A 24525-nucleotide genomic window follows, 5' to 3' on the forward strand; every position below is an offset into this window, starting at 1 on the left:
ATTGTAACAACATGCAAGCCCATACAGGAATTTCTAGCACTGAAAGGGCGACCAGTGATAGTGGGGTTTTTAAACCTGCTGAACTAGACATTGAGGTAAAACAATACGCATTTGCCTTGATCTGCCCTCAAGTGTGGAAAGCCTGATGGCAGCAGAGCACAGGTATCAGACGTTTTGGCTGGGGCTACTACAGACGTCTAGAGGCGTCCTGAAGCACGGAGCGCAAAAGTGTTATTTCTTCATGTTAGTAGTCTTGTTGTTTCCCATAATAAATGTAATGCCAGTTGTTGTCTTAAATTTGAGCACTTTGGTTTACTTTTGCGTGCACTCAAAAGAGTAGAGTCAACAGCAGTCAAATATAGCGGGCGCCGCTACATTTGGCGAGTGAGTAAGCTGGAAGCCCCAAATTCACTCCAGGTGCCAGAAAATATCTAAATCAGAATGAATCTCTCTCAAATTATAATGTTAAGCTCTTTGCGGCTTTACTGAAAGGTGCAGTGTGGAAGAGATCCTACAAAAAGAAGAATTTGCATACAAGCCCATACAGTGACAAAACTTGCACGTCTCGGTGTCCTGCTTGGCGTACGTGTCGACACGAAGTCTCTCGACAACGTTCAGAATTTTTAAAATTGTCTACCTCCAATGACTTTCTATGTGAGTCATCAATGAAGTAGCTTGGACTTTGTGTTGGTTCGATCCAAGCGAGGGAGCACCAAAGCTCAGAACGGCTCCCAATGCGCCTTTTTATTCGAGACCGCATTTCCATGGGGAAAAGTGTGGAAGCTTAGCATAAAATCTGCCCACTTGCGTTGCTAGAAGCTTGTGCTGGGTCCGGACTGAACGTTGACTGCAGTGAGTATCTAACCGGGAAACCGACTACACTGCTGGGGACGACGAGCCCCGCGTTTCCCATACGAGCATATTGAAAAAAAATGGATGCTGCTGGGGAGGTTCAACGCCTCCTGCAGCTTGTACGCAGCAGGATGAGGCACAGGTCTGGGCCGCACCATACCAAGCTGTCGTACCAGCACTTTGTGAGTGATGAAGAATCAAGTTTTGCACCACTAGTTCTCTCAAGGAAGGAGTAGCTGTGTTATATATGCAGTAAACTGGATCAGCGACAGCCAAAATGGTGTGCCACCTTCCCTTCGTCTCAGGTCGAGGCGTTCGAAGATATGGCGTCAGCTTTCGACTCGATGGCTTCTGTGCGACTGCCTCTGTGTCTCGTCCTAGACGCTGCTGTGGATCTGACTCTGGGCTTGTTCAGAATGGGCCTTGCAGATCTGGCATTGTGCGTGCTCCGCCTTAAGGAGCCAGACGCTCTAAACTTTCTGAATGGCACTGCGGCGGGGACTGTGGCGCACACCACAGGAGAGCCCACAATATGCCCTACTTGCGCTCGCCAAAAGAAGGCTGTCGAAGCTGAGCACAATGAATGCGTCTCGGGTTATCTAGATAATACAGAAGCCCCCTGCACCAATATAAAAAACATGCATCTGCTGCAGGCAGCGGGCGGCTTCGTGTTGCTTCACGCATGTGCAACTGCTGCTCGCTGTGGCCGCGACGACCACAACTGCGCTGACGCCGACAGGCGTGAAGCCATACTGAGAAGGATTGAGAGTATGGAGGCGCTCCTAAGGGCATGGGAGGCTATCCAGAGAGCCACGAGCCCCGCTCACATGCCGGCCGAGCTCCAGGGTTACGTAAACACAGCGGTGGTGCTTAGTGGGCGTCTATGTGAACACCTTGGGTCAAGCGGATACATGGACACAGCAGCTAATCTGCTCAGCAGTTGCTTGCGCCGCGTAGACACTTTTGAAGCACCCATGTCTTCATCTTATTGGCCCTTCTGGTGGCAGCTCGCTCACCTCCTTGCGAGGCAGGGAAAGTGGGCTGAGGCTCACAGAGTATGCACTGCTGTCTCAAAGGCAATTTCAGAAGTAACAGAACAAACGCTTGAAACAAAGCATAGATATGGTACTGCATACAAGCAGCTGCTTTTCATGGCGCTGATGATTAAGTGCAAGGTGTGGTCCCAAGTCTCGCAGCCAACCGGTGCGGATTGTGCGCAGATGCTCCCTGGCAGGATTCCTTCAACCTGTGCTACCGTACAGCTGCTGCGCTGTGCTACTATTTTGATGTATGGGGTGGTGCCAGATGGCTGTAGCACAATAATAATAGCTGGAATGAAGAGCCACACGTCGTGATGTGATGGCCTGTGCAGATGCATTTGAAGAACTGCAGTTCGCTGTGAAGGCATTTACTTCATGCGTATCGCCTGACCCATCAACTGTTGCTCGCGTAGGAAGATCTATCGGCGAGAACGGTGGGGAAATAGGAACGCATAATTCTACTACAGTGTACCAGTATCTGCGTAAGCTTTCAGCCTCGAGCTTTGGAGAAAACAACGGACCAGTACCGTTGCTGTTCATGGACGGATGCGCAACAACGTCTAAGAGGCTGACAATTTCGCTAAGTCTTCTAATTCTCCAAACGGGCTGCCGTGATAACCGCAGGGCTGCTCCATGGACTGCTGCCGCCGGTGCATTCGGAGATGCATGCGCTAGCCACGTACCGCCAGAAGAAATACGTAACGGCCAACATTCAGCCGAGGCGGAGTCTGCAGAAACCAAAAGTCCAGTCTCTAGGAGGCGCGATGAGTCACGGGGACAAAGGAAGAAACGCCCGGTGTTGGCAGCAACAGCAGCTGGCAACGGCGCTACAGGGGATTGCAACCCAGTAGAGAGTCTGCTACTGAAGCTGCTTGAATTTACTGATCCCATGCTTTCTGATTTCATTGTAGCCGCGTCCAAGCTTGACATGATATTTATGCCAGACACCTGCGGAACCTTTTCAGACCCCAAACTAGCGATGACTGCAGGAGGCGAGCTACCACCCAAAAGCACAGCGGGAGCTCATGACTCTGCAGGACATGGCCGCAAGAAAACTTCACGGCAGTCGACTGCGGCGGGACAGAATATCTCTTCAGCAACAACCCCTCCGACGAACGAGGAGTTTCTTAAGGAACTTGTGCGGGCTGCTCATCGTGCTGCGGCGTGTTTGCCTCTGGCCACTCATGCCGAGCTCTTATGGCGTCTTGCGGACTTAAAAGACGTTTTACCACCTGGGAAGCTAGCCAAATGTTGGAAGGCCCTCGAGTATCGCTTCGTTTACATGTGAGATATAAAAATGATGGGAATCAAGACTATACCCCTACAGCACTTTGTTACTTTAGGCGCCGAGTTTTCGCGTTTAAGCTGGTAAGTGCAACGAAACAAACACCAGGGTCACCACCAAGTGCAAGGACTGGAAATTGTGTTTTTGACGCAGGGACTTTTTTCATCCTCCCCTAACAGATTTAGAGGTATTTGCTTGGGATGCCTCAGAGAATTCGCTGGCTTTGAAGAAGCTTGAAGGGTTAATTCGTTCAGGGTGGGTGGTTGCTTCATCCTGCGACCTTCAAGGGCTGCGAGACCTTGAGGAAGTCAGACTTTCCATGCCTGAAGATGATCCCCAAGCAAGTAGGTCAGCACCCCATCAGTTACTCGGAACGGAAAAACAAGGGGCCTTTTCTAAGGAGACTGGTGCAGATACAACTGTGCAAAGCGCGGGAAATATGACGGCGACACGCTGTATCAGGCTCCTCCTTGCTCGTCATTGGGACTGGGAAACTGCCCTTCGTCTCTGCAGTACTTCTTCGAATAGTGTGGCAACTGCTCCTGCTTCTGCTTTAAAGCCTGATGTTTCTCATGGGCATAGCCGTCAGGGCCAGCTGGTTGACCCTGACGGCTATGCGAAGGGAACTTCCACATCATGCAGAGTGGCTAAACTTGTCACCAGGATCCCTCTTATTTGTGGCATGCAGCTGATTGCTGCCAAGACGCCAGAGAACGCAGCTACAAAGTACAAAGCGGGAATGCGCAAGGTGGAGGCCATACCACTCAGGGACTCACAAGTAGTCGCCAATGCTACGATGCCAAAATCTACTGGGGCAGGCCAATCACACGCTCAGCAAGTGCTCGAGACAATCTGCCAGATGGAAGATGACTTAGACGATCCTGCAGCGCCACTGCGATCAGTGCGCCGGCTGCACAAACTCCTGCAGCCAGTGGCCCATGCACGTGTCGTGTGCCACGGCCTAGTGTCGAGTATTCAGCCCCCGGCAACGAATATGGTGACGTCCTGCACACCAAAAGGCTCAGAAACCACCCAACTAAATATAAGTAACAGCTTAACTCAAAAACAAAGAGAAAATTTTGGGTGTGGGGGGGACAGAAGTAGCGAAAGAACTGGTGGAAATGCTACGAACTCCGAATTCGCGACAGTGCATGTAGTGCAGCTGACAAGCTGTGATCATGTCTCTGAGGAAATAAACCATTTTCTGGTTTATACGCGGCTGGCGGCGGGAACCTCAGAATCAACTGCTGAGTCTAGCTTCCTCACAGACTCATGCCGAGCGCGAGCCTCTGGTGAGGAAGAAACGCCGTTTGTAATTGGTTCGGCACCTGAGCTATTCAAGTGGCGGCTGCGGGATGGACTGCGTTCTGCCCTACAGAGCTGTCTGGGGGTACACCACGATGTAGTTAGTATTATTGATAACTCAGCTGTTTGGCCCACACCGCCTCATCCCCGCTACAACTGCATGATGAAACTTCCGAAGAACTTACTTAAGGTCTGCAGGAGGCAGTTTTGGGAGTTGTCATCTCCTCCAGTGGATTTTCTTAAGGCAATCACCCTGCAACCAACCGAGACAGACTTAGGCGTAGTTAGTTATTTATTTCGAACATAGTACGAGCCTGATTATATGGCGCCACCAGCAGATGGGTTCTAGGAAACGCAGTTACAAGACGCTGAATATGTGGTTCAGGGAGCACAGGGGTCAAGCGTAGCAGTATGGACAGAGACCGAAGCAGAACTGCCGTTGTGTATCTTGGAGCTAAAATTGCACACTTGGAGCCTTATGCGAATGCTGGATGCGGCAATGGATGGACGTACTGAATGCCAAGTTGTTGAGGCCCTTTCAACTGGGCAAGGGTCGCCTGCAGCTTCCCAAGAAGCGGGGAGCCCTCTTCCCGTTAAAGGAAACAACCACGTTAATAGTTCAGTCCCTCCACCTACACAAGCGCAGCGATTGAGCATTGTGAATGACATATTGGCCCTATGGAGTGCGGCGCTGTCAACTGAGGGCGTTGAGGAGCTCACGAAGCACTTCTGTAGTGACTACATTTGCCAAGTCCTACTAACGGTGCGACTTGTGCATCACTTGGCGAAGCTAAAATCCTCCATGAGCTTATTTCGACTACGTTAGTTAGGCTGCATAGATTGGACTGGCAGTGGGATCTGCGGTTGAATTTCTGTGCAGCTTTGGCACTGTCACGTACTTCCAAGTGCAAGTGCGTTGTTCACCATGATGATTTCGGGACAAGAAACAGAAAGAAGCGCTGAACAAGGGCAACAACGTGCAAGCGAGCAGCAGCATGTTGAAAAGATACTAGAATTAGTGGCCGAAGTAATGATAAAATGCAAATTTAGCCACCTTCGTCCACTGGCAGCTGTAGCAACGCTTTTGTTCCACTCAACGGGAAGACCTCTCCATCAACCGTAAGCTTTCAACGCCCTCAAATTCCTTTCTTAAAAAAGGAATAATGACAAGGAAAGATGCACCAACTGCTTAGGCTTTCAAGGTGGCTTTTCCGATTTTAAGTAGGGATTTACAAGGCCATTCTATCTGTGACAAGCCCGATAACAAACTTGAGTATCAAGTTGAACGCTTGCTCCCTAATTATATTTGCTTCTGTTGTGGCGATGGCAGCAAAGGCCGGGAGCTGTTGCGGGGGCTCATAGCCAGAGCTGAGCGCTGCGCAGCTGCACTGGCGATGCCCTTTGTGGAAGCCCGCAAGGTGCAAGCTGCCAACGCTCTTTTAGCTTCGGCGGATCCTGTGGCCCACTTGGAGCAGCTCTCTCACAAAGCAAGTTCTTTGGAAGGCGCGCTTTTGTCAAGCATGCATTCACCATCGGAGCCGACCCAACAACTGGAGCATGACCATAGAGATTCGCTTGCGTGGGATGCAGAGCCTGCAGAGGCTTGGACCCTGTTGTGCCTCATGTACGATCTTGAGGCTCGAATGGCTTCAAAAGTACGTTACACCGGGAGGGAAGCTAATGTATACCGCACGCGGCGACTTAAATCACGGGAGAAAATTTGTGCGTAGAATGTTTCTGGACTGCCTGTGAATGCGCAGCCTGTCCCGCAACCGTCAAGTACATCGGCTACAGGATTGAGAGGAACCCGGCGCCCGGGTACCCCAAGAATCGTCACCATAGTGGAAGACGCCGTTAAAGGAGAGACTGCGCGAAATACTGTCGGCCAAGGTCGCCTGAACGAAAAGGAGCTTACGGACAAACACCGCGTGAAATTGAACTGCGGACGAAACTGGTACCGGAAGTGCCTAGCACTCTGCGCCCTTGCAGACTTTCTACCGCCACCAGCTGGAGCTCATTTTGTGGAGGCTGCTGAAAAGGAAGTTTCGTCCGCAGCAAGACTAGAGGGTAGTTGGATTTCTGTCGCCGGTCTCAAACCCACGGAGGTGACACAGCCGGGGCAAGGACCACCAAAATCTCGGAGGCAACTTAAGTCTCCACTTCTTGTTGGGAGGGGACCGCAATTCCTCCTTTTAAGCCTCCCAGGTGCAGGTGCGTGTCCACAACCGGCGGCAACCAATGTGGGGAGGTCTTGGAGAGTTTTATATGGGGGGTCCCTGCGCACTCACGGCGGTTTGGGTGTATCTCGACAGCAGAAGGATCTCATGGGATCTGGCCTCCGGCTTGGCCTGAAGGAAGTAGCCCGCATTTATGCTTTGAGAAATGCTGAAATCTATGTAGGTAAGCGGCCTTGGTCAAGTCTAGGAGCTGCGGGCCATCATGCACTTCAAAGCAGCTGAATATCACACCCGTAGACACATGAAGAAGAAATTGTATATGATCACTGTTCTGCCCTCGTTTGTACAGTCGCATATGAGGAAGTGGGAGAGGCTCGATCGTCGGATTTGAGCGAAACCAGCCTTCCGCTGAGCTGCAGCTGGCCGCTTCCGATTGCAATGCTTCGTGCGCGTATTTATAGCGCAGCCCTGCGTTGTTCGCTGCCACGTACTGCAGAAGTAAGTAGCGTCACTTCAAATTTCACTAGAAATTTTGGGAATAGCACTAAAAGTCGCTGGATTCGAATTAGCATGAAACGTTCTGAAAGTGCGTTGAGTGGCAAGGCAAGCCAGCAAGCCTCCAATGATTAGCGCTACATCGGAAACAAACAATCCTACTGGCCTTGTATACTGCTACTGCCTCATTACAACATGAAACCTGAGTATTAAAGAAAGCAGTAGGAAATGGAAATGAGGAGGCCGTGCGTTGGCTGCAGACAGAAATCAAAGAAATGTGGCACCTCGTGACCGTGCTGGAAGCAGGCGTAAAGGGTAAAGTGCCGAAGAACTCGAAGCTACGGGAAGATGCTTTAGGTGAAATGCCCCGAATGCCATCAGTACAAGCCCTTATCTATCAGGCTAGAAGCTTCAAAGCTTACTCAGCACTGCATGTCTATGAAAAGATTCCGGGTGCGTCTTCAAGTCAGTTAGACTGCCCATTTTGCTTCGCGTTTTGCAGCACGGTTGCCTCCACTAGTTATACGATCGATCGCCGAGAGCGTTGTTCGCTGCGTAAGATACAATTTGAGGCCTGCAGCCAACACACACGCACGCCAATTTTCCCTTTCATGACGTGCACCTATTGCGCATGGACACAGTTGGTTAGGCTTCATCACTGCAGCGTAGAAAAGAAAGCTTACCTGTCATTTCTGGGGATCTGTGTGGAACAGTCTCGGGATCAAAAGTATCGTTATTCTCTGCTGCACTGGCGAAGCGAAGCGGTTGCTGCTCTTGAAGACGCATTTCTTCAAGCCACGAACTTGGAGTTGGCTGTATTTTCTCACAGTGCAGACGTCGCGGAAGAACAACTTTCGATACTTCTCAACACATTGTACGTGTTGGTGTCGTCGCTTTCATCTCTTCCAGCGGAGATTATCCGGCCTATTATGCGGGCCTTTGCAGCCGTAGATGCTCTACCCCTAAACTCTCTACCACCACAGGCGCGCGTGATGGAGGCTACTTTACTAGGTTTTGGATGCCTCGCTGCTGCTCAATTTCAGGTAACAGCTATTATTCAAGTGTAGTCCCAGGAGAATGGCTTTTTGAGGGACTGATGTCTGCATTAAACTTGCTGTTCGCAAGTAGGCAAGGTCCTTAACTGATGCAAGACACAGCACATAGATGCTTGCAGATGCTCTCTCTGCCTTGGTGAGCACTCCGGTTTTGTGAATGCAGATACCCATAACATATGGTATAGCCTGCAAGCATTTGCCAAGATTGTTTTGTGAATGCAGATACCCATAATATATGGCATAGCCTGCAAGCATTTGCCAAGATCGTTAACGTTGCCCGCTACTATGGGCGCAGTGTTGACCTCTCTGGAGAAACTAGTGGTCTTGAGTGCATGGTTAAGTGCTGCCATTGTGTCAATCTCTCCTTTCCAGCCGTTCCATTCGCAAGCTTCGCATTTTTCAGAAGGGATCCCTCCCCCCTCATGGGTCGTTGACTGCAGAACACCAGAGGGAAGGCAGCTATGCGCCGTAGTTACCACAGCTCTGCTGGCTTCGCCTGGTGACGTCGGAGCTTCTACCCAGCGGTTGATTGATGCTGCGAAGATTATCGTGCGGCTTCGTGGAGACAAGGAGGATCATGCCTTTGCAAATCTCATTGGCTCTGTCATATCTGTTTCCCTCAAACGTCGCATCAGGCAATCCGATTGGGCGGGCATCTCAGACATAGAGGAGCTCATTGCTGATGCGGAGAGTCTTCTGGAGTTAGTGGTCCCGGAAGCTGTTGCTTCTTTACGTAGCTATGCAAAGACGACTTTCGAAGCCCATGCCAGCAATGCTGAACCCTTAGTCGAATGGCTGTACTCCCGGACGCACAGCGGAGCTGCACTTTCAACAAAAACACATGCCATTGATGGCGAGGGAGAAGAAGAACCGTCAATTCAAGATACAACAGAACGAGCTCGGCAGATACACAGCCAAGGGATGGAGATGGAAGGGCGGCTGCGAGCTCGAAAGGTTGAGGAGCGTATAGCTCCCCCAGATGACTCAGTTATCTGGATAGCTAACTTATCTTCGTTACTTCTAGCAGCCCCCCTGCACACTCTTTCCGCTTACAGGCGCATGTCTACTTTGCCAGCCGTGCCCTCGGATGCCTTTCCCCACCAGTGTTCACATGGTCTCTTTGCTTTCGATTCTATTGCAGCTGAGTTAGACATAGATTCAGATCGCGTTCCCAACTCAGGAAAGGGGGATGCGCCTCGTCTCCCAACTGATTTCGCGGATTATCAGGAGCAGACACGAACAAAATCGCCTTCCCGCAGCGGTGCTGTTTCGCCCTCCAATGGATCTCCAGCTTCCGTTTTCCGTGCTTCTGTCAGCCCGGAAAAGCGCGTCGAGCTGGTGGCCTCAGAAGCGGAGAGGCTTGCAGCTCCAGGCCAATCATCTGTGTGGCATGCCCTTGTTCTTCTTTTCCAATGGGGGGCAACAGCAGCTTCCTTTGCGGTGGCCAGCAATGCTCCCTTGCTAGCATATTCTATTATCGTGAACTTGGGCAATGCTCTGCTACTGGTCAATCCGGATGCTGCGTATCTTGCCACTTGTCAAGAAGATTTAACAGCTTCTAGCTCAGCGGATGCCTTGTTTCCTCCTGATGCTGTTTTTCTGGGCAAAGACCCTGCTGTAATAAACACAAGAGAAAGCTCCAGAGGAGGAGACGGGCTTGGAGGCAACAAGCAAGCACGACGGGGAGATGCGAAAGCCACAGGACGCCAACGAGGGTCTATTGTATCTGGCGGGCTTAACAGTAGAAGTGGCAAGGCGCAACAGCCACTTGATGCCAAGCCTCAGATTTCTCTCTCTGTGGCAGCTGGGATGATCGCTCAGGCTTGTGTAGATTTGCTTTTTCTTATTTTGCGGGAGCATCTCCATGTAGCTGACAAAGATGAGCTAAGCGTCACCAACCTTGAAGGTCAGCCAGAAAGAGCGCCGCATGAGGATTAGATCTGATCTACTCCCTACGACTGTCATTAAGCGCTGAATCATATGCATAATCTTGTACCTATCCTGCAGAAATGATGAGACTGTATTCTGTGCCCGATGAGGGATCCACGGTAGTCTACTCATCAATGCTTGAGGCCACAGAATGGTCTCCAGAGGAGGAGTCTTGCGAAACGTCGAACTCAGAGGCGGCAAACAGACAAGTTTTGTTATGCCAGCGGGCATTTGGTGAGCTATTTTGAACGTTTGACCTTTTGCTGCCAGAATACCCCGCAGGATACTTCCTAGAGTTTTGATGGCAGCGGAAAATTATGTTGCCTGCTTCTTATAGTGCTGAAGCCAAGCACCTGTAGGAGGAACCTGGCAACGCCGACTCATGCAGAACAGCAGCGAAGCGTTGTGCGCACAGATTTGAAAAGAGTGAACACGTGGCATCTCGGAGGAGTCTTTATATTTTGCGTTAGGGTCATGCTTCATCGAGGCCGGCTTCATCAAGCTGTGGCGCTTTGCCGCCGTTTCAGTAGGCTTGGAAGAGGCCCACCATTCCGATGTGCTGTTAGCCTTGGCCTTTGGGCACAGCAAAAGATCATTTCTGCAAAGAAGGAAGCTCTAAAAAATGTTCTGGAACTCATGGACGAAGCGGCAAGGGAGCAGGAGCATGCAAACGAGAAGCTTTTGGCTGCGAGGATAGCATCGCTAGAAAAGGAGCCCCAAGAGCCGTAGGCACTTGAGTAAAAGTGCCTTCCAGATAGTGCAAGATTTTCTTAATTTCGTACTTGTCGCCGCTTCTAGGCTTCATCACGGCAAAGAGGGTGTTCGAGCACCCTCAACGTAATGCAGCTCTACCTGGACTTGTTTGCAGAATGCCGGTGACAAACCAGTCCAAGAGGAGAGCAACACGTGGAGCTGAGCAGCGAACTGACAACGCGCCCAGCTCTGCACTGATTGAGGCCGAAGAATCTGCTCATACTGCAGAAGAAAATAAAAAATTTTGGGTGGAAATGGAGGCCACAATGACTGCATCCCTGGGCAGGCAGGAACGATTGGCCTGCTGGTTGCAAAAAGAACTGAACCACATGCCTATGGAATCAAACCCGTCAGATACATTGCTAATATATCTAGACAAAACGCGTAAAGCATTGTGGGAGGCCAAGTGGAGCAATAGGTAAGAAACTGTGGGAACGAAGAGGTCCACAGCCCTTCGGTAGTTTTGGCGTAATCTAGCGGTATCTCGGAAACGAGCCTGCGCTCCTCTGCGATGTCGTTCAGAGAGACATCTTCCATGGAGCAGCTTTGGCTCTCAGTATTGAGGCAGCACCAAAAGGCTGCCCAAACACTCCGCAGAGAGAAGCACTTCGAGGGGCTGTGCGAGGTCCTGTGCCGGCTCGGTGACCTGTCGTGGCTTGGCCAGAAGCAAGAACTTGCTTGCAGCTCCTGGCGTGAAGCTGTTGAAGCGTGTTTCTGGAGAAGGAACATGCTGCACGAGTGGCCTTACCTTGACACCCAATTCTTCACCCCAGAGACAGGGCAAATCGACATTCGTCTTAGAAGCCTCATACCTCTTCACCGCTGGGCCAGGTTCACACACCGGAAGTCGCACCACGAGCAACTGCATGCAGCGCTGCTGGCTTCGCGCATTCTACATGGTATCCTAATGACGTCTGCTGAGCATCCTTTGCCGGCTCAAGGAGAATGGGGAGCTACAGAGCTTTTTTCGGGCCGCAGTGATGGAGGGCTTCTGAGGCACCGCATAAGGAAACTTCACGGGCATCTAACAACGCTGCCTACATCGCTGCTCTCCCCCACACCGGACGGTAGTAGAGCTCACGCGGCTGAGCTCGTAGATGCGTTGGCTTGGTTTGCTTGCGTATTACGTTGCTGTGATTTCACGCGGGAAAAAGCGTTCCCAATCTTGGCAGTAGCAGAGTACGTGGCGGCAGATGTTTGTAGGAACATCCAGACGGCGACGTACTGCCGCCTTTTGCGCTGCTTTCTCTGCATTGAGTAAGGATTTTCCACAGACGCTCGTAGCCAGTCAGTATCGGCACATTCTACTCAAAGATCAGCCCTAGCAACAAACTTGTTTGCTTGACACTTGCCTTGCAGCTGCAGAGACCTTCAAGCCGCTCACTGGCAGCTACGGGAAATCGTCTGGGGAGTAGGAACATCAATAGCCTGCCTTTTTGAAAGAGGAGAATTCCCCGGCACCATTTTCGAAGGAGGCGATTTCGCAGTCTTTTCTGTGGCCTTGTCAGACACCCCCACTCCTGGGTCGAGCGAGAGACAACAAAGTAGCCAGACGGCAGAACAGCGAGCCCCTCTCCATGGATTTTCCAATTCGCGCAGACTCGACGATAGGGAGAATATTACAGCACGGGAGGATCTATGGAGCTGGAAACTGCACAGGTAGGCATTCAGGAGCCTTTTGGATGACTGTGCAGTAGCATCATCTATTAGACTGCGCAAATAATCCGCTTTTAGAAGAAGATTGAAGCTAAAGTGCTGAGTGTTGCGTGAACGAAGCTGATAAAGCCAAGCAAAAGTTCCTTTTTGAGAAAGCCTACTGCAAACCTGCTTCTATTTCTCTTTTGTTTTTCAATTACGCTTAAAGTCGTCTTCAGGAGCTGTATGGAGCTTCGAACGCTAGGAGGTTCGTTCTGGCCAAGGCGTCATGGATGGTCGCAGCCATCTCTAACTTGTCAGCGCCGCATTTAAAAGTGAGTCCACAAAGCCATGCTCCGTGGCTTCGACAGCATCCTAATAATTTGAGAGCATGCTTTGCTTTCACGATTAGGTCTAGCGCTGCCTGACCAGTTATATCACTGCTTGTAGTAGACCCGAGAACATTACAGTGGAGTGAGGTAAGTTACCGATATGGTGCTTTTATGGTCAGCCAGAGGAAGTGGCACAGCGGCTAGAGGGCCTCGAGCAAGTAGCTAACCTACTAATGATCACTCTGCAAGAGCTTATTCAAGAAACAGACACTCAATTACAGCCCGGGGCCCCAAAGAGACCAATTTCGCCATCTCAAGGACTTCAAGAGGGCAGCCGTGAGTCGCCACTCCTACAAGTGCCGCCGTCTTCATTGCTGTCGATACACTTTACTATATTTTCGCCACTCCTGCTCCGCGAACAAATAGGCAATATCAACATCCTAAGAGGCATCTTCATGTCTTCACAGCGAACCGGTTGGCGGGAAAGAACAGGTCCGCGGCAGAGAAAATCTCTCTTCGTAAAGTGTTGGACACTCTGCGCTCTCAGCTTCAGCAACCACTGTGGGCAAAGTGAGTATATACTAGTTGTAGTAGCTGAAGATACCATAGCTGTAGTAGCTGAAGATATGAGGCATGTTTGCCCTATAGCAGACCTTAGCAAGAAACCTAAACAAGTACACTCTAACGGTTCGGTATTGCGTGTGTGTCTCTGTAGAGAGTTTCCCACTGAAGATGCATATTTCGCCCTAATGCTGCTTTCGCAAGTGCAAGAGACCCTCGGGCACATGCATAAGGCTTATACTTCGGCAGAGGCCGCAGCGCATGTTGCAACTACTAAGGGTGCCTTTGAAAAGGGCTTTTTATTACAACCGACAATCTTAGTGAGGCTTTCTTTACCGAGACGAGTAGCCCTAGCGTAACACCGGAGCTGCTCTCCTGCTGGGTTCTTCTTTGCCGAAGGCTCAACACAGTTTAAGCATCCTCATGAACAGCACTGCAGCAGCAGTTGCCCTTGTCAGGAGAAGCTATATGAACTGTGCATAATTTACTGTTTTCTATGCGCTGGATGCGGCTGTAGAATGGGATTAGAGCTTGGCAACAAGTGGCGCGGCTCCTCTTTAGGTGCAAAAGGTTTTCGGTAGCAGCTAGTTTGGCGACACGCCTGCTTCAACTGTCGTCGGGACGTGTACTGCCGAAACTTGATCAGGCTAAGCCTTCAGAGATTAGCAAACTGCAGGAGGCCAAGGCCAAAGTGCCTTCAACTTTTCAAGAAGATCTCTCGTGGCTCCCATTACCACCCGAGGCCCCCGGCATTCAATCTGCCTCCCCTCCTGTGGAAGGGGCGGTTTGTTTACCAGGAGTGGTAGTAGAGCTTCTTGTACTTCTCGCCGGTGTGCATATTTCGATGGGCCAGCCAACGAAGGCTCTCTGCCTATGCAAGTGGGCACGGCATTACGCAAAAGAAGCTCACGTTGACGGTGAGGTTGCATTTGCAGATGCAAGCCTGTTAGCTTCACAGATTGTCGCGGAGTGCCCTGTTTTGTTGAAGCTTGCACAAGTGGATGATGGCAAGGTGCAGTTGTGCCAAGCAGACGTCTTCGAGGTGCACCACAGCACAGATGCACCTGAAGCCGACGCAGCGGCACAATGGGGCCTCATTTCAGGCTTAAGAACCGATGCTCTGAAACAAGCAGAAATGCATTTGCAACAAAAGTCTCTCTCGGAACTTGGCTTTTCCGGAAAGCCAGATGCAAGAGCCAGAAATTCCCCACCCACAGAGGGCCTTTCAGATATCCCTGTAGGCAAAAAAGATAACGGACGCGTTGGGCCAACGCGGGCGAGTGCCCAGGATTTACCAGGAGCTCCACTCTGGCAGCCTGCAACAATCCCAAAATTGCATCACCTTGACTTCAAAATGGAAAGACCTCCTGGAGAAGACTCAACTTGCAAAGACCATCGGAACTTGTTTAACAATTGGAATCAACGGAGGGCAGCCCTGCTCCTTGGCCTGGCAGAGGCTTTTAATCATCAACCGGGAAAAACTGCAGAATATTACAAATTAGTGGCCTTAGCTGGGCAACAGCTGCGGTGGCTGGGAGAACCCAGCCCGCCCTTATGTGCCCAAGTGTGGCTCCACCAGCTGCACGTTTATCGCTTGCAGCAAGAAATGCAGCTGGGGTCCCGACGCATTCCTGAGAGCAACGACACGGGCAGAGTAGAAGCAGCAGCGGCTGCAGATGGACTGGCGACTCAACAGTTTCTGCGATACTTTCAGATTGTCGTTAGAGTTGCTGCGTTCATTGATAGATACTGCGGGTCGGACTTGTACCTCCACAGAACACTATTTTCAGAGGCTTTGTTGCTCTCTGTTCAAATGTTGGCGCTTTCGAAGCGGCTCGTCTCGCAAATGCAACCTCAGTCGCCAGCCGACGATTCAAGTGAACAAGCCAATGAAGCTATGCTCAAGAGAGTTGCCTTCCAAGGAGCGCAGCTTTGCATGTTAGCTCTTTTTCAAACTGAGCAACAGCGCCAGCTTACCCCGTACCAGTTAAAAGGCGCGGACCTGGATGCAACTTTGCATGCTTTGCGCTGCCTCAAGCCGCTTGTCAGGCTCTTCTTGGCCATGCGAAGTTCCTACTTTGATGGAGGAGCCTCAGATGAAAATTTTGGAGAAGGTAATGCGTCACACTGCAGTGAGTTCCGTGCGTATCCGACTGCAAAACACGCGCCTAAGTTGTGGCTTTCCACTTAATGATATTTCTCTGCTTAAATGATGTTTCGATGATTCAGACAGCCTTACTTGCGCAGCAGCTCTTGCTGTTTTGCAAGAAGCGGCTCGTCGATGCCGGCTCCTCGGAGACTGGCTTTCGCTGGATCGGCAAGTTGCGAATTGCCTGCACCTGGTCCTCTGCAGCTTGCCCAACATACAAAGTGCCATTGGGCTATCCCCGATGTTAGCTTCGGAGGCGTTCGCTGGGTTTGTTGGAATGACAGAGGAGGAGCCGAAGCGAAATGCAGCCTCATCTGACACCAATGCTGGCAAAAAGGATGTCCAAAAGGACAGCAAAAGCCAAGTGAACGACAGCCGTGATGCACCTCTGTCTTCTTCGTCTGCCTTCTTTGACGGCTTTAAAATCCCGCAGTTCGCCCAAAACAGCCAAACTACCACAGCTCAGCTCCTCTGGCTTTCCCCCGGGGCTGTAAACCAAGAGAGCCTCGAGCTGCTCCGCCGAACTCTCGGGGCTTCAAGCTGTGGCGCAGCCGGGCCGTACGCTGCTGATACTTCACCTTTTAACCGCGCCACTGTAACAAGCACAACAAGCCGAGGCCAGTTCTCGCTAGCTGTAGAAGGAATGCACCATGAATCTACGCAGCATCTCACGAAGAGCGTGGCGCCAACGCAGGATGCTACTGTTCTCGTTGCGATATTCGCTGGACCAGAGGTGATTAGCAGTTCCGACTTTGCAGTTTGAAACCTCCCAGGAATATTCACTAGACGTTATGTCATATTCTTCATTTTTCAGTTCGCGCATGTGCTTCTTTTCCTGTGCAAGATCGCAACGAGCAACGGATCCTCAGAGGCCTACTCTGCGAGCTGCGGCGGCGGGATTGCCGTGTGTGTGAAAAAATGTAGCAAACAAAGAATTCAAGCTTTGGCGGGTGCCTGCCACTCAGCAGCCGTCGAGTGGCGCAGGGAACTGAAGGCGCAGCAAATCTCTGCGAACCACTTTTCGGGCGTTCGAGCCGAGGAAGACTCCCTCGAAGCGCGCACACTTGACATATTTGCTCGCGTCTTTGTCGCACTCAGCGAAGGCAAGTGGCTGTGCGCAGGATCTGAAGAAACAAGCGCGTTCGGAACAGATCCTGCGGAGCAGCCTTTGGCCGCCAGCGACAAGACAGACCCTCCACAAAGACGGCCAGAGGGAAGCCACCCACACCAAGACAGCAGCAGCAGCAGCAGCAGCAAAGGGGAAGGCAAAGCGCCGGCTTCTGTTTCTGGCGCAGCAGACCAAGTGAGCTTGCATGTTGCTGCGGCGCGGCAGGCAGAGTCGCCGAAAAGCGCTGCAGACTACGGAGGCGTGGCAGCTCTGAAACTCACGAGTTCAACTAATGCAACAAATGCAGCAGATCGGAAGCACAGCTTGTTCCGAGAGCCCTCCGCCTCCGCCATGAATAGGCGCCACTCGCGAGCGAGAAAGAGCATTGTGGACTTCCTTGCTGAAACATCCGGTATTCAGAAAACAACGCTCGAGGCCGAGAGATCAGAAAGCTACTCCGCAGCAGCGCGACTCTGTGCAGAGTTAAGAAGGGAGTCCCGCTCCGCAGAAGAAAGCCACCAAAAAACCCCAAAAGCCCTAGATCGCTCCACTCTTAAGGAAAAGGGGAGGTCCCAGACTCCAGTTCAGGTCAGACCCGAGGAGCTGCAAGGAGCTTGAAGTCCATTTTAGCATTTAAAATAGAACTTTTCGCGGCATCATTACAAAATGCAGAAAATGCATTTCAGCATCTAAAGTGGAACTTTTTGCAGCATTACTGTAGAATGGAGAAAATGCTTTTTAACGTCTAAAATGAATCTTTTTGCAGCATTACTGTAGAGTGCAGAAAGTGCTTTTTAGCGTCTAAAATGGAAATGTTTGCAGTATTTGTGTAAATTGGAGTAAATTGGAAGACGTTTGTGTTTTCCGATGCGCCTTAGGCGACTGAAGAGAGCCCTGGCCACGACGGAGGAAGTGCAGTTGTTGATACACTTGACCTCTTCAGCTCCTTTTTAGGAGTTAGTGCGATTGCTGCTGAATGCAGGCTGAAGCCGGCAATAAAATTCCTCTATCGGGCTCTTTCAAGGCACCAAGTTGCAGTCCTTAGGGACTCAAATTCTTCGCAGACCTAATTCTGAAATTCTGAACTCAATTATAATACTTCAAGGAACTTCGATACTTCAAAACAACCCGATTGCTGGGGTTGTGTGCTTCACAATTTCGCTCTAAGACCTGCAACATTGGAGGAAATACTAGTCAAAGTATAAAGCCATATGCAGCTTATCTGTGCATAGAGACAGTAATGGTTTGCAGATTGTTTTTTGTTCAAGAAATTGCCCCTTCTAGCGTCCAACGGATAAAAATGCATTTTCCTGCGATAATTGTTAATTAATTAAAGAAGATTCATAAATGTGCACTTCACATTTTCTTTGCATGCAACATTTTGCCTTAATTTGAAACGGAAATGGAGCCAAACAAAAAACCATTGAAACCAAACACGGTAAACTCAGTAGAGTCTAGTGCATGCGATCCTTCCTGGGGAGATCTATTATTTCCAAACTATGCAGTTAAGTTTTCTTGTAAAGTTTCTAGTTTTATTAGATGATATTAATATTTTAAAGTGCGAAAAGTGGGAAAAAGTAATTCACACCGCAGCGGAGGCCACGGGATCTTGCTCTTTCCACTGTGGGGCTTCGGAGCTGTCTTAATGCCTCAATTTTCCTTCGTTTTCCACTTTTTGTTTCTTTCTTCTTCACAAATTCCTAAAAATACATTTTGCGTCAATTTGCATGCACTTCACGGCGGCTTCAGCGGCCCCGTGCAGCCCTCTGTCGGCTCCGGCCTGTGCAGCGAGCCTTCTTCAGGCAGAACGTGTCCTTCGCAGTTGAAAATAGTTTAATTTTGCGAATCAACTCAATTATTAATTAAAAATCTGCAAATTAATTTGATTTAAAGCCAAAATTCTGCTTTTTTTGCAGAGGCGCTGCTCTTAAGCCCAGGAAGCAGCAACACTCAATGCAAGAACTTCGAAGTTGCATTTCGTTTCGTTTTGACGAGCCCGTAGCAGCAGCTAGCTGAGGGTCCAGGCTTTACTCCCTCGGGTTTAGGGTTTAGGGTCTAGGGTTTAGGGTTTAGGGTTTGCCGCCGCTCATGAGCGCCTTCTCCTCTTTCTGCGTTCCCGAGGTAGAGGGCTGCGGCCCCGTGCGCAGCGGGCGAGGAATTTCGAAGCATTTGGTGGCTATAGAGTCTGTGGGGTGCCTGCAGCTCAGCAGCAGCAGCAGCAGCAGCAGCGGCGAGCCCGCGTGTCTGCAGCACATCGTCGGCAGCAACTTATCAACTGATGTCTGCTGTATCGACAGCAGCAGCACTTTGAGTTTGCTCGACGCGCAGCAGCTGAGGTGTACGTACACCCTAGCCAAGGCCCACGCAGCACCAGTTACTTGCTGCTGCTTCCTGCACAGCAGCAGCAGCGTGCTGCTGACATCTTCTCAAGACGGGGCAGTGAAGTTGTGGGACTTGCGGCAGCAGCACAGGCCGCCCCCTGCTGCTGCTGCTGCTGCTGCTGCTGCTGAGGCCACTGTGCAAATTGCCCCGCCCGGCAGCCGCGCAGCAGACTTGTGGGCCCTCGCAGTTAGAGGAGATGATTTAGTTTTTGCTGCTGCTTTTAAAAACACAATTAAGGGTTTTGACCTGCGGGCTGTGTGCTCCAGCCCGACCTCCGACTCGCCAAGCCAGCAGCAGCAGCAGCAGCAGCAGCAGAGGCCGAAGCTGAAGCAGCGGCGCAGCAAAAAGCTCCTCTGGGAGCTGCTGCTGCACGGCGACACTGTGACGGCGCTGCAGTTCCACCCAGTGCAGCAGCAGCTGCTGCTTTCAGGGGGCGAGGACTCTCTGGTGTGCGTGGCGGACACTGCAGCAGCCAGCAGCAGCAGCAGCAGCAGCAGCAGCAGCGAGGAGGGGGGGGGCCTCGTCTCCTGCTTCTCGCAAGAAAGAGCTGTCAAAAGCCTTTCTTTGGTGGGCCCCGGGGCCTCCTGTGTCTGTATTTGCAGCGCAATGGAAGATGTGGGTTTGTGGCAGCTGGAGGGGCTGCAGCACTACGCTGCAGCAGCAGCAGCAGCAGGAGCAGCAGCAGACGCTGCAGTGGCTGCACACCGCAAAGCCGAGTGGCTCTCCATTCGCAGCCACCCACAAATCCGAGAAGGAGAAAGCAGCGGATATATAATCAACACCTTTTATGACGAAGACCTCGGCCGCCTCTTCATACTCGCGGGTGCGCAGGTGTACATACACCTGAAGACCTACGCATGCATGCATGCATGCATGCATGCATGCGTTGTTTCTGTGTATTTCTTTTAATTCTTTCTTGTTATTTCTTTTTATTTCTTTCAACTCTTTCCTTTATTTCTTTTTATTCCATTTTATTTCTTTTTTGCTTCTTCTAATTCTTTTTATTTCTTTTTATTTCTTTTCATTTCCTTTTAAATTATTTCTTTTTACTTTTGTTTGTTTCTTTTAATTTCTTTTAATTTCTTTTTATTTCTCTTAGGGTCTGTCTCTGGGCAGCTGCTGCTGCTGCATGCCAATCTGGACGGGGTGGAGCCCGCGGCGGTTTTCCGCAGCCAAAATGGGCAGGGCCACTGTGGGGTTATTCGGTAGGCCCCAAACCCTAAACCCTAAACCCTAAACCCTAAACCCTAAGGCCTAGAATCACCTGAGACCCTTTCGTTTTCCGCAGCCAGAATGGGCAGGGGCTCAGCGGGGTTATTCGGTGGGCCCCAAACCCTAAACCCCAAACCCTAAACCCTAAGCCCTAAGCCCTAAACTCTAAACCCTAAACCCTAGAAGAATATCTAGCCCTTGGCTTTGGCCTGCTAAACCCTCGGCCGCCGGAGCTGCAGCAGCTCGGGTGTACGTACACCTGAGAACAAACCCCCCATCTGCCTTTTAGTGGATAAGAGGGCGGCAAGCTGCAGCAGCAGCAGCAGCAGCAGCAGCAGATTTTTCGGGTGTATGTACACAGGGGAGCTGTCAGTACAGCTGGGAAGGGAACTCACGGATTTGGACTTCTCACTTGCGGCGAAGACGGGAGAGTTTGCGCCTGGCGACAAGTAAAACGATATTTAAATAAATTTTAATAAATTTTAATAAATTTAAATAGATTTAAATAGATGCAATTGGATTTAATTGGATTTAGATAATAAACATGAATGTCAATAGATGTATGAGTGGGTTTTAATATGTTTATTTACTTATATTTTGCTATAACATATGTATATGTATGTTTACCCATAATTGTTGCAGATATATTAGTGTCTTTTATGCACATTATGTATACTTAATAAAAATTAAATATTTATTATTTTATATATGTCTTATATGTGTTGCAGATATATTAATGTCTTCTATTAATATAAATTATATGTTTATTACTTTACGTATGTTTTGTATGTGCATATTCTATATTATAATTTAACCGCTGAATATATTCATATATATATACATACATCTATATGTTGCTTATGCATGCATAATATATATATATTTATTATATATATAATTAGAAATATATATATTTCTATCTTTTGTATAAATATGCATGCATATGTCACGCATGCAAAATGCATGTATGCGCATTTGTGCTTTTGTTTTGCTGCAGCGCGGCTACGAGAGCCAGACCAGCAGCAGCAGCAGCAGCCGCAGCCGGCACGCTGTGCAGCCCTATTGAAGGAAGCAATTTCTTTTCTTTACTTAATTCTTTTCATTTCTTCTTTCAAAAGAATTTCTTTTTGCTGCTGCTTTTTTCTTTTTTAATGTTTTGCATTTGCTTCCCACAAAGCTGCATTTAGGTGCCTCTCTCAGGTGTACTTACACTTGTAGCCAGTTGCTGCTGCTGTTGCTGCCGCTGCTGCTGCATGCAGGGGGGCTGCGCAGCAAGCCTTTCGCTGTTGTCTATATAGGGGGTTTATTTATTTAAACTTGGGGCTTCAGAAGCACAATAAAACGCATGCAAGCTGCAGCAGCAATATGCAGCAGCAGCTACTCAGCTGCTGCTGCCACAACTGCATTTGTTATGTCCGCAACAAACAAAACAGGCAAAAGAGTCCCCTCTGTCGCGGCTGCACCGCGCTGCTGCTGCTGCAGCTGCTCTTGCTGCTGCCGCTGCAGCTGCTCTTGCTGCTGCTGCTGCTGCTGCTTGCTTCTGTGGACTCCGTAGAAAAGGAGGAAAATGTGCGAAAAACGGCTGCGCAGCATGCAGAGCCACCTGGAGCTTTCGAGGCAGCAGAAAGAAACTAAACCCTCACACCCCACCCCCGCTGGTTTGCTGCTGCTGCAGCGCCAGCAGCAGCTGCTGCAGCAGCTAAAAGTCTCAGCTACCACAGCGCAGCGGGGCAGCGGGTCGCTCGGCTGGGGGCCCCGCAGGGGCCCCCCAAGGCCCTGCCCGGGCCCCTTCCCGTTTGCCCGTGCAGCAGCAGCAGCAGCAGCAGAAGCAGCAGCAGCAGCAGCGCTGAAGGGGGAGTCTGGGCCCCTTAATGTACTTTCTTCTTTTCGTTTGATAGTGGCTGCAACTGCGCGAAGGAGAAGAGCTAGAAATAAGCCATAATGTCTCCTGTCAGTTTGCTGCTGCAGGCTGCGGGGCCCCTCTGTGTGGTGCTGCTGCTGCTGCTGCTGCTGCTGCGGAAGGGGCCCCCATGGGGGTCCCCTGAGGGCCCCCGCAGAGAGGCCCCCGGGGAGGCCCCTAGCGGGTCCCCCTAAGGGAACTCCCGGGGGGCCCCCAGGAAAGGCTTCATGGGGGGCCCCCGGAGGGCCCCCTAAAGAGCCTTTTGGGGGGCCCCTCGAGGGCCCCCTGGTAATATTTTGTGGGCTCTGCCACTGGGCCAAAGGCTGCAGCAGCAGCGGGAAGAAGTTCTTTTGCTGCCTCGGCACATCTGTTTTGCTGCACAGCAGCAGCCCGTCTGCCTGTGGGGCCCTTTGGAGGCCCTGGAGGCCTAGACGCAGCAGCAGCAGCAGCAGCAGCGACGAGCTGCATGCGCTGCATGCACAGGGGATGCTTCGCTCTGCTGCTTCTGCTGCTGTTGCTGCTGCTGCTGCTGCTCTTCCCGCGACTGTACAAATCGGGGGGGCTGCAGCGCACTCGCTGCACAGCGGCAGCAGCAGCAAGAGAGTTTCGGACCTGCTACTGCTGCTGCTGGCTGCTGCATGTGTTTTGCAGCAGCTGTTGCTGCTGCTGCTGGCCCCACATCCGGGGGCCCCTGGGAAGGCCCTCAAAAGATTCTCAAAAGCGAACACTTGGTATTCTGCCCAGCTGTGGCTGCTGCTGCCAACAGCAGCAACCCCTGCTGCAGCAGCAGCAGCAGCTGCTGCTGCTGCGCCTTGCTGCTGTGCGCAGAGCATGGGCGACTATGGGGGAAGCCATCAGCTGCAGGCCGGGTCTTCGGGATCTTCAACTGAAAATACTTCTTGCCCCCATCGAGTTTAATAAAAACAAAAATAATTGGAGTTAAATGGTATTCTTTGTCGTCCAAGACTTTAAAGTTGTCCGGGTAAAAAGACAAAAAGTCACTTCGCAGCAAAACTTGAACTGGGGCCCCCCTGGCTGGTTCGCAGGAAGGAGGCCCCCTGGCGCTGCGTCTTCGCGGCGAAATGGACAAATAAAGAATTAAATTAAACAGAAAAATGAAAACAATTATAAAAACTGAAAAAGTAAGGAGTAAAAAGAAGCAAATGGACAAAAAGCAGCTTTGCATGCGGCGCGCTCTCTAGGCAGCGGCGGTGGTTGGGCTTCTGCCTTCTGCTGCGTCTCAGGAAGTGAAACTTGGAATGAAACTTTAAGAATTAAATTAAATTAAATTCATATTTTGCTTTTGGATTCATAAAAGCTTTTGTTGCGCCGCAACGAGCTGCTGTTTGGCCGGCGCATGCAGAGGCTGGACTTCTGGTGTTCTGCAGCAGCGCAGCAGCAAAGCTAGAAAGCAACTTTCTCTTGAAATTTTATTCTAATTTTTGCAAAATAAAGAAACCGAGGGGTCTAGTATTCTTGTTACTGGCATTTGGCGCTGCAGTTGGGGTGTACGGACCCCAGCGAGCGCCAGCTGCACACAGCTGACCCGCCAGCAGCAGCAGCAGCAGCAGCAGCGGCAGCGGCAGCGGCACAGTATCCATGCTCATTTCAGAAGCCCCGAGAGGCGCAGGGCCTCTCTCGGCGGCTGGCTGGCTGGCTGGTTTGCCCGAGGGCCTCACTTTGTCGCCCGAGGGTTTAGGGTTTAGGGTTGAGGGTTTAGGGTTTAAGGTTTAGGGTTTCGGCGGGCTATGCGGATTCCGGCTGTTGTGGGGGGCCTCAATGAGTCTGCTGCTGCGGGGGCTTTCTAAGGCTCCTGCAACTTGGCCTCAGCAGGTTACAATCAAAATTTCTTTTTTCAAAAACATTTCATCTTTTCAAAAGTCCCCACTGGGGCCCCTCTGCATGCAAGGGGGCCCTGCTGCTGCCTTCAGTACCCTCTTGGGGGCCCCCCGGGGGTCCCCCCGGGGAACCCTCCCAAGAGTACCCCCGGGGCCCTGGCCGCCCTCCTGCGGGGCCCGCCTTCTCTCTGGGGGCCCCGGGGGCCCCCGCGGCTCGGGGGGCCCCCGGGGCCCCTGGGGCCCCGGTGGCCCGGGGGGCCCCGGGGGCCCGGGGGGCCCCGGGGGCTCCGGGGGCCCGGGGGGGCCCCCCGATAAGGACTTGTACGGGATTTTGGGGGTAGCAGCAGAAGAGGGGCCCCGTGGGATTCGTGCTGCTTATTTGCGGCGGGTAAGGGCTTTGCATCCAGACGCAAATGTTGGATGTCCGAAAAGAAAAGAAAAAGAAAAAGAATTTAAAGAAGTTCGAGAAGCTTATGAAGTGCTGGGGGACGCTGCGAGGCGGCGGGAGTACGACCTG

General features: G+C 51.1%; 8 protein-coding genes across 8 annotated transcripts in view; 7 read left to right on the forward strand and 1 right to left on the reverse strand.

Annotated features, from left to right (window-relative positions):
• Nucleotides 1-1196: 1196 nt before the first annotated feature.
• On the forward strand, nt 1197-5308 carry ETH_00008360 (uncharacterized protein; the record flags this gene model as incomplete). The annotated part of the gene is made up of 4 exons (XM_013378665.1): nt 1197-2055; nt 2225-3176; nt 3331-4672; nt 4868-5308. The coding sequence occupies 4 exons, from the start codon at nt 1197-1199 to the stop codon at nt 5306-5308; spliced, it is 3594 nt and encodes a 1197-aa protein (XP_013234119.1).
• Nucleotides 5309-5407: 99 nt separating this feature from the next.
• On the forward strand, nt 5408-8221 carry ETH_00008365 (uncharacterized protein; the record flags this gene model as incomplete). Its single annotated transcript, XM_013378666.1, has 5 exons — nt 5408-5601; nt 5813-6137; nt 6243-6882; nt 7009-7157; nt 7415-8221. The coding sequence occupies 5 exons, from the start codon at nt 5408-5410 to the stop codon at nt 8219-8221; spliced, it is 2115 nt and encodes a 704-aa protein (XP_013234120.1).
• Nucleotides 8222-8494: 273 nt separating this feature from the next.
• ETH_00008370 (uncharacterized protein) lies at nt 8495-10867 on the forward strand (the record flags this gene model as incomplete). The annotated part of the gene is made up of 3 exons (XM_013378667.1): nt 8495-10115; nt 10217-10372; nt 10554-10867. The coding sequence occupies 3 exons, from the start codon at nt 8495-8497 to the stop codon at nt 10865-10867; spliced, it is 2091 nt and encodes a 696-aa protein (XP_013234121.1).
• A 140-nt stretch (nt 10868-11007) lies between these two features.
• Nucleotides 11008-11313, forward strand: ETH_00008375 (uncharacterized protein; the record flags this gene model as incomplete). Its single annotated transcript, XM_013378668.1, has 1 exon — nt 11008-11313. One exon carries the CDS (start codon nt 11008-11010, stop codon nt 11311-11313), a length of 306 nt encoding a protein of 101 aa, XP_013234122.1.
• Nucleotides 11314-11402: 89 nt separating this feature from the next.
• ETH_00008380 (uncharacterized protein) lies at nt 11403-17746 on the forward strand (the record flags this gene model as incomplete). Its single annotated transcript, XM_013378669.1, has 10 exons — nt 11403-12148; nt 12251-12550; nt 12756-12861; nt 13038-13194; nt 13326-13428; nt 13574-13739; nt 13937-15533; nt 15649-16301; nt 16383-17264; nt 17555-17746. 10 exons carry the CDS (start codon nt 11403-11405, stop codon nt 17744-17746), a joined length of 4902 nt encoding a protein of 1633 aa, XP_013234123.1.
• Nucleotides 17747-18764: 1018 nt separating this feature from the next.
• Nucleotides 18765-21336, forward strand: ETH_00008385 (WD domain, G-beta repeat-containing protein, putative; the record flags this gene model as incomplete). Its single annotated transcript, XM_013378670.1, has 4 exons — nt 18765-19881; nt 20158-20263; nt 20632-20719; nt 21268-21336. The coding sequence occupies 4 exons, from the start codon at nt 18765-18767 to the stop codon at nt 21334-21336; spliced, it is 1380 nt and encodes a 459-aa protein (XP_013234124.1).
• Nucleotides 21337-21647: 311 nt separating this feature from the next.
• Nucleotides 21648-23003, reverse strand: ETH_00008390 (uncharacterized protein; the record flags this gene model as incomplete). The annotated part of the gene is made up of 1 exon (XM_013378671.1): nt 21648-23003. The coding sequence occupies one exon, from the start codon at nt 23001-23003 to the stop codon at nt 21648-21650; it is 1356 nt and encodes a 451-aa protein (XP_013234125.1).
• Nucleotides 23004-23949: 946 nt separating this feature from the next.
• The window catches only part of ETH_00008395 (DnaJ domain-containing protein, putative), a gene marked incomplete at both ends in the record, with an annotated part of 2046 nt that continues 1470 nt past the window's right edge, over nt 23950-24525 (forward strand). The window contains one exon of the mRNA XM_013378672.1: nt 23950-24515. Coding sequence (XP_013234126.1) covers nt 23950-24515 — 566 coding nt within the window. The remainder of the gene's footprint in view (nt 24516-24525) is intronic.

Source organism: Eimeria tenella, genomic scaffold (assembly GCF_000499545.2).
Source record: "Eimeria tenella Houghton genomic scaffold, Eth_scaff93, whole genome shotgun sequence".
NCBI lineage: Eukaryota > Apicomplexa > Conoidasida > Eucoccidiorida > Eimeriidae > Eimeria > Eimeria tenella.